Here is an 8,429-nt window from a genome sequence, read left to right on the forward strand (position 1 = left end):
GAAGGTATCCTTAGAGGGTCCTGTTTGAGCCAGGTGGGATCAGAAATGGAGGCGGGCAAGTTCGTTCTGGAATGCTGAAGGCTGAATTGGTCAGGGGAAGAGCTGCATTTTTGTCAGTCCCAGGACAGGTTGGTTGTGCCCCAAAGGAGGTGTATGAAGGAAGGTATTAATGTAGAGATATGAGGAAAGAAGGAAGGAAGGAAGGAAGGAAGGAAGGAAGGAAGGAAGGAAGGAAGGAAGGAAGGAAGGAAGGAAGGAAGGACTGCACAGCCTTTTAAAAAAGCCACCTCTATGGTGTCACACTAAGAGCAAGGTGCCAGCAGTGACAGCTTGTGGCAGCATTTGTTCTGCAAAGAACAGGGAAGGCAAAAATTGCTATATTTAGGCAAATGGTGCTGCAGGGCAGTAATGGCTGCAGGGGCAAGGTAGGTGACATCTCTGTGGCATTTGCCAGATGGTGGCCCTTCGAGGATACCAGCTGGTGGTGCAGTGTGTGGCAGCTGGAATCCAGCCAGACCCCTGCATCACTTTTTCCTTCTTTTTTTTAATCCCCACCGCCTTTCCCTCTTGCAAAAATAAAGCCTGCATGAGGTCCAGCCTGATCCCTGCCTCCTTCTCTCGCTGCTGCAAGTTCCATATTTCAGCCAGCACTGCCAGTGGCCAGCACGAGCTGCTGGAGGGAAGTGAGCAATGGCCACTTCCCAGCAGACAGAGCTCCTGCACGAGATTTTGCATTAGTCAGAGCCTTGTTTCTCCTGCTGCAGCACAAGCCCTTTCTGGGAAGGTTCTTCTTTACCAGGAGGGGCACGAGTATAGTGTGAGAGGAAACACACTGATCATTTCTGCCCAGAAGCCCAGTAGTAAGCATTTCCCCATGTTTGTACATTTCTGAGAAATATTCACTTGTGTCTTTCAGAGAGAACCAGTATCCTTTTGGAAGGGGCAAGGGCAGAAATCAGGCTCCTATGTAATGGATAATATTTAATGAGTGCTGCTGGCTGTCTGTGCATTGGCCATTGCTGCTGGTGGATGCAGGATAACAGCTTGAAACCCCACATTCCGATTTCACTGGAAAAGGTCCAATAGGAGCCATGTCAGAAACTGACAGCAGAAGCCACATGCTAAAAATAATTATGGCAGGACCTGTCTGCATGGAAACTCCACAGATTTCAGAAACTGGAGCATTTCTTTCCAGCCAAACTACTTCATAAAATTGAACTGTAGAAGGAAATAGAGAACAAGGAGTGTATCACTGCATAAAACCATGCTGCACCCATCCTGAAGGTCATGCAGCTGAAGCTGTATATGGTTCATATGATAGTGGGAAGCTTCCAGCACAATCACAAAACTGCTGGTTTGTAGGAGCATTGCTACAGCAGCAGGTTCTACTTACAGGTCCTCAATAGGTCTGGGACCATTCCTACTGCAGGTCTGCCTGGACCCCACAGGGGCCTCAGTCAGCCTGAGAAGGAGCACCTGGTGGTGTCCATGGCAGAGAGGAGCAGAGCTCTGCACAAGGGGTGACACAACTCCGTGCATTCGGCCAAGCTGGAAGATTCAATCTGCTCAACAGCCCTTCTGAGAAGGACTTGGGGTTCTGGCAGACAACAGGCTGACCATTAACCAGAAGTAAGTTCCCATCACGGAGAAGATAAACAGACACATGTCTGGCACAGCCAGAAGAGTGATTTCTACCCACTCTGTCCAAAGCTGCTGAGGCCTCTCTGGGATTCATCTCCAGTATTAGATCCTCCAGTTCAGGAGGGATGTGGCAAAACAGGAGAGGAGCCAGCTGAGACTACAAAATGTTAGGGACATGGAGCACAGTGCCTCCGAGGGGAGAGGGCTGGCCTTGGGCAGTCTGGGGAGAAGAAGGCAGAGAGGACATCTCCAGGAGGCTGTGACTGCTGGAAAGTCAGTGACAGACATGAGAGCAAAACTCCTGCAGCATCAGGCAATGCAGCAGGGATCACAACCATAAAATGCAACTTGGGAGGTCCGAAGTAGTTCTCAACAATGGGAAGTTTTAGTCTCCTGAAATACAATTAGCCTTTAGATGAAATTCTCTTCACTTACCCACCCAAAGCACCTTGCCAGAATCAAGGGAAAAAAAAAAAAAAAAAAAAAAAAAAAAAAAAAAAAAAAAAAAAAAAAAAAAAGGGAACAAAAGCCCAAACCCCAGACACACTACTAATTGTATCTCCATCCTAATCACTGCAGAGGAACACAATACACGAGCCCATCTCAGCTTGCCAAGTTGCAAATGCTTGTCCAATGTAGCATCTGAAAGCAATTTGCAGTAATTTTCTATAAAAATACTTCACTGTCAGATCAACAGTAATGGGAAAGCCTTGAATTAGACCACCCCCTCCTACCCCACAAATATCTTTTGTGTAGACTGAAAGAACTGCTAAGAGCTTTCTCTTTTTGGTAATTTTTTTCCATGTGTTTCTTTGCAGGTAGACATCATTCTTAGTTGCTAATCCACTTGGCAAGTTTTTCTGTCTTCCATGCTGTGCCGTTGGAGTAACATTACCAAGTGCAGAAAAACATTCTTTTTGCTAGAAGTAAGTCTCTTCATATGAAAAACTTAAAGCATCCCCAGTAGACACATGCAAGTGCTGCAAAGAAATAACATAGAAAATAATTTATTTTCCACTCCAGGAGTTCTCAATAGAAACATCTCAAACTCACCAGAAATAAGCTTTAAAGTAATGCTGCAAAAGACACGGGAAAACATACATCCAGCTCTCAAAAAGAGCAGGAGACTTCTTCAGGCAAGATGTGCTTCGAAAAATATTGCTGCAGTTGAAAATCCATTTACATTTAATATTACCACATTTGGTTTTGCAGTTTCATAGAATCATTTAGGTTGGAAAAAAACCATTAAGACTATCCAGCCCAACATCAACCTAACACTGCCAAGTCCACCGCTAAAACATGTTCTTAAGTGCCACATCTACACATCTTTTAAACACCCCAGGGTTGGTGACCCAAACACTTCCCTGAGCAGCCTGCTCCAATGCTTGACAAACCTTTTGATGAAGCTGGATTGGTGCTACAGTTGCAGTTTTTGAGGGGTGTGTGTAGGTACCATATTCCCATTATGAAAATACACAATCCATCGTTTCTCCTCAGAACACCATCCAGTGTGTAGTCAAATGTTTCAAGTAATTTTCCTTGGGCACCTTGAGGCAGTTTGTTCCCCTGCCACCTGAACAGGGACAGGGAAAGACACGATCCGCTGGCAGCCACGGGCAGAGGGGATTCCAGCAAAACCTCCTCGTGTCTTCCCCAGTATTGCAGAGCCGAGTGCAGACGCCTGGTGGAGCAGGACATTTACAAGTTCCTTGTCAGTGCACGCTGTTGGTTCTGCGTGTGCACAAGGAGCAGCTTTCAGCTGCTGTTGGAAAAGCACGTTTGTTTTTTCCCTACAACCACTCGTTTCTCTGCCTGCTCTCTGCAGAAAGGATGATGAGAGGACAGCGGTACAGGGACTCATGTCCCCTTCAGTTCCGTTCTCGCCTCAGCTGGAGAAAGGAATCCTGCACGTGCAGCAGCGCCGCCTTTAAAATGGCACCAAACATCAGGTTTAAATCGGATATTCACAAAAACCTCTTCCCCGCGAGGGCGGTGAGGTGCTGGGACAGCGCTGTCAAGACCTCTGGGTACTCCTCTAACGGGAATCAGCTTCGCTTTTTTTATTTCTGTGTTTGTTTGTTTGGTTCCATCGGGCTCGCGATGGAAGCGAACGGACGGGCGGCCGCGCGCCCCGGCGGCTCAGCACCGGCACCGGCAGCAGCAGCAGCAGCAGCAGCAGCAGCAGCAGCAGCAGCAGCAGCAGCAGCAGCAGCAGCAGCAGCGACTCTCCCGATCGGTTTTCCGCTCACTCACTCCCGGCCCCTCTCCCTCTCCCCCTCGCTCTCCTCCGGTCCCGTCCGTGTCCCGCCTCTCCCGGCCCGGCTCATGCCGCGTCCCGCAGGGCGCCCGTGGGCGACTCGCCGCCCTGTCCGCCCCCGTCGGGCCCGCCGCGGGCTCGTCCCCGCCGGGCTCTCTCCGCACTGGCTGTGGCGCGTCTGGCAGAGTTTCTGGAGCGCTTCCTGGCGCTGGTGGCGGCGGAGCGGCTCCGGCTTTTGGCTCCGCCTGGCGCGGCTCCTGGCCCGGCCCCGAGCGAGGCCCCTCCCGCGGTTCCGCCCGGAGCCGCCCCGCTGCCGCCCGGCCCCCGCCCCGGCCCCGGCCCCGGCCCCGGCGGCATCGCCGCCGCTTTCCCCGGCCCGAGCTCCGCCCGGGGGCGGCCGCGCCGCCGGCCCGGAGCCGCCGCAGCCCGAGCGCCCCGGGCAGAAGGCCGAGAGCGCCGTGCCGCCCGCGCCGGCGGAGAAGCCGCCCCTGGAGCGGCTCTACCGGGCGGGCCCGCTGCTGGGGAGCGGCGGCTGCGGCAGCGTTTACTCCGGGACCCGCCTCGCCGACGGCGCCCCGGTAAGAGACGGGGCCGGGGCGGAGGGAGGCGGCGGCGGGCGGCGGGCGGCGAGCTCAGCCCGCTAATGGCCTCGGCTCGCAGGTGGCCGTCAAGCTGGTGTCTCGGGAGCGCGTCTCGGAGTGGGCGCAGCTGGTGAGCGAGCGGGGCCGAGGCGGGAGCGGCCGGCGGGGCGGGAGCCGGGCGGGGGGTGCCCGAGGCCCCGCTGAGCCCGTCGCGCTCCCCCCGCAGCACGACGGCGCCCCGGTGCCCCTGGAGCTGGTGCTGCTCCGGCGGGTGTCGTGCCCCGAGTTCCGAGGCGTCGTGCGGCTCCTGGACTGGTTCGAGCTGCCCGAGGGCTTCGCGCTGGTCATGGAACGCCCGGAGCGCTGTCAGGACCTCTGGTACTTCCTGGCCGAGCGGGGCTTCCTGGCGGAGCCCGTGGCGCGGGGGCTGTTCCGGCAGGTGCTGCGGGCCGTGCGGCACTGCACCAGCCGCGGCGTCCTGCACCGCGACATCAAGGCCGAGAACGTCCTCGTGGACCTGAGCACCGGCGAGGCCAAGCTCATCGACTTTGGCTGCGGCACCATCCTCCAGGACGCGTTCTACACGCGGATGGCAGGTGAGCCCAAAGCCGGGGCCCCCTGTGCCGGGCAGCGGAGGCTCTTCCCTCTGCCGGCACAGGGGGAACAGGGAGCGAGGGAGGGAGAGGTAATTCTCCTTCAGGCGGATGCAGCCGAGCTGCTTTTCGCTGGGGCAGGGGCGGCTGCTGTGGAGCTGCCTGGGAGGGAGGGAGGGAGATGGGCCTGACGGGCCGTGCCCGTGTCCGTAGGAACGCCAGAGTACAGCCCGCCGGAGTGGATCCTCTTCGGCCGCTACCATGGCCAGCCAGCCACCATCTGGTCCCTGGGCGTCCTGCTCTATCACCTGGTGTGTGGGCGCCTTCCTTTCCACACCGCTGAGGACATCGTCCGGGGCCAGCTCTTCTTCCCAGCCCGCGTGTCTCCAGGTTGGGATGCCCCTTCAGGGCACGGGAGGAAGAACACCCCGGGGTTGGCACATCGGGCTCCTGCTCCTGCAGCTGGGGAGGAGAGGAGGTTCATCTCCTGGGCTCAGCTGGAGGAGGTGGCAGTGTGTCTCTGTGCCGCTCTGCTCCAGAAGGGAGGATCGATGGGAAGCTTTGGGTGCAGCCCTGAGCACTCCTGGCGTGGCCTGGGCAGCCTGGAATCCGGGAGAGGTGGGACAGGAGCTGAGCAGAGATTCCTGGCTTCTCTCTGCAGAGTGCCGGCGCCTCATCAGGTGGTGCTTATCCATGGACCCCGCTCAAAGGCCATCCTTGGAAGACCTTCTGGAGCACTCTTGGCTGCAGGAGCCCCAGCTGGCCCAGGAGACAGCGCAGATCCATCCCTCTGCACAGTAGGGTCCAGGAGCCCAGCGAGGAGCAGTCTTGTGGCGCTCAGAAAAAAGCACAGAGCATTTCCCTGCGGCCGCCGCACGGAGGAGAGATCAGACCCGAGGAGACGCTTCCGCTGGTCCCGGCGCTCAGCGCTCCCCGTCCTGTTGGAGAAGGTTCGGCGCTGCGGTGAAGGTGCCACGGAGTGGAAAAGGGGAAACAGGATCCCTCCGCAGCTCAGCGGCATCGTGACGTCCCCGCAGGCCGAGGCACGGCCGGCGTGTTCTCCTGGAGCACAGGGAACACCGTCCTGGAGCTGGAGTGGCTTTGGTCACAGCCCCTTCCTGCAGGACTGGCTCTGCTCCCCGATGAAATCAAGATGAGTCCCCAGCGGGCGGAGGGGCGGGCGGGGGATGCTCCGGCTGCCGGGCGGTTCCCAAGCCGTGCCCCAGCTGGGCTGCTCTGCAGGCCCGTGAGGAAGGGCTGGCTTTACGGGTGGGAAAGGTGGGGTTTTCCCCACCCGTGGAGAGGTTGAATTCCCGCATGGAGTGGGTCAGACCCTCCTCAGGGCCTTGAAACGATGATTATCTTTAATGCTTTTTCTTGTTTCTAGGTTTTCTTTTGAGCTGACTTTGAAGCAATTGTTTTTTGTTTTTTCTTCCTCAGGCCCTTGAAAGGATGGTTATTTTGATGCTTTTTTCTTGTTTCTAGGTTTTAGTTTGAGCTGACTTTCAAGCAAATGTTCTTTCTTTTTTCTTCTTCAGTCCCTTGAAACCATGATTATCTTTGATTATTTTTCTTGTTTCTATGTTTTGTTTTGAGCTGACTTTCAAGCCATTTTTCTTTGTTTTTTTCCAGGAAGATTGCTCCTGGTGCCCGGACTGGATGGGGAAGTGCTGGCACCATCCGTGGAGTGCATCAAGTGCCAGTGCTACCCCGGGGGCCACAGTCTGCAGGGACATCCCCTTCCAGAAGGACGAGGACCTCGTGTGGGATCAGCTCCTGTCCTGGCAGCAGGGCTCCAGAGGTGGGTACCTGGCTCCCCAGCACGGGTGGCAGCAGCAGCAGCAGCAGCAGCAGACGAGCATCCAGCTCCTGCAGCTGCTGAGGAGGTTTCTGTGCTCTGCTTGAGCAGAGGAGGTGGGATGTGCCCTGCCATGCTGCTCTCCTCTAAAAACAGAGACTGGCTCGGGAGCTTTGGGCTCTGAGCACAGCCCGTGGTGGGACAGGGGGGACAGGAGCCTTCTGGGACTGACTGTGGCTGTCTGCTTTCTCTCCCCAGGCTACCATCACCTCGTGCCATGGAAACAGCACTGCCGGGCCTGCCAGGCTGGGAGGGCGGGAGGGAGCGGGTGTTCATTTGCTGTCAAAAATGAATCTTTTTTTTTTTTGTTACCATCATCATCATCATCATCAGAGTGTTTCTTTCATCCTCTTCTGAGCTTTTGTGTTCCCCTTCCTCCAGGGTAACCCTTTTGTGTTCCCCTTCCTCCAGGGTAACGCTTTTGTGTCCTTCCTCAGCCACTTGATGGCATTTGGCAGGGTGGGTTGAGTGATGTGAAAAATGCAACAGCAGCTCCTGTTGCCAGCTGCAGCAGCCCCTGCAATAACCCAGAGCTGCCAGCCAGGCCCACGTGTGACTTGGAAAGGGGAGTGCTTTGCAAGGATGGAGTTGTGGCCCTGGTGCAAAAGCTGGGAGGAAATCAGAAGCAGAAAATTGCCATTTTGGCTCAACCCCAGCCCAAATTCTTCATCCTTCCCGCTTCCCAGCAACTGACCAAACCACCCAGAGAAAACAGCTCCATGTACTCTAAGAGCCCATTTTGACATGGAAGTTTACAACTTTGATGTTGGTTCAGAACATCCTAAAGGAGCAGCTGCTCATAGGGATTTTTATATTCAAGGATTAACAGTCCTGTATGAGCTGGGTTCAGACCAGAGCAATCCAGGTCATTTTCTCTCTACAATGAACTTTTCCATTTACAAAAGGATGAAAAAAGTGAGTCCAAGCAGGCCTCTGAGTAATCAACTCAATTAAACTACCAAATGAGTACTATCCCCTGCTTCCATAGCAGAGCTCAGCAAGCTTAGCAAATGCAGAAGATTCAATCCCATTATCCAGAGGTTCGAATCATCTCCCTCCCTTCTCTCTTTTCCTACCATAACTACTCTTGACTTGACCTTCTACTTTTAAATATTTTGATCTTATCATGTCCCTATTCCCACGGTACTCCAATTCTAATTGTTTTAGCTTTCTTAATATTAGAAGAATGAAAAATCCTACATGCAAGGCAAATAACACCCAAACATTGTACACCCCTTTGGATTACTTCAGGCAGCAGTAAATGGCATCACTTTTCAGTTCTGAGCCTCTCTGGAAGGTGAATCCAAGCTAGGACAGAGCAGGCAGTAGCTTATCACTCTGAGACCTGTCTCATTCCTTCAGGATATGTGCCTGAAAATAAAGAATCACTGTGGTAAGGTGAACATGCAAAACACGTAACATGCAAAATAAATCTTCTCCTCAACCTTACTCCTAGGAGCCATCATTACAATTTTTTACACACACCCCACATGGTAGAG

At 54.6% G+C, this 8,429-nt stretch overlaps 1 protein-coding gene across 1 annotated transcript; it reads left to right on the plus strand.

The window, feature by feature from the left end:
- Positions 1-586: 586 nt before the first annotated feature.
- Positions 587-8,298, plus strand: LOC310906725 (serine/threonine-protein kinase pim-1-like; the record flags this gene model as incomplete). The annotated part of the gene is made up of 7 exons (XM_083856179.1): positions 587-683; positions 4,280-4,476; positions 4,559-4,609; positions 4,706-5,075; positions 5,286-5,462; positions 5,734-6,873; positions 7,129-8,298. 6 exons carry the CDS (start codon positions 587-589, stop codon positions 5,871-5,873), a joined length of 1,032 nt encoding a protein of 343 aa, XP_083712305.1. The 3' UTR covers positions 5,874-6,873; positions 7,129-8,298.
- Positions 8,299-8,429: the final 131 nt, after the last annotated feature.

This window comes from Zosterops lateralis (genome assembly GCF_965231275.1).
Source record: "Zosterops lateralis genome assembly, chromosome: 3".
NCBI lineage: Eukaryota > Metazoa > Chordata > Aves > Passeriformes > Zosteropidae > Zosterops > Zosterops lateralis.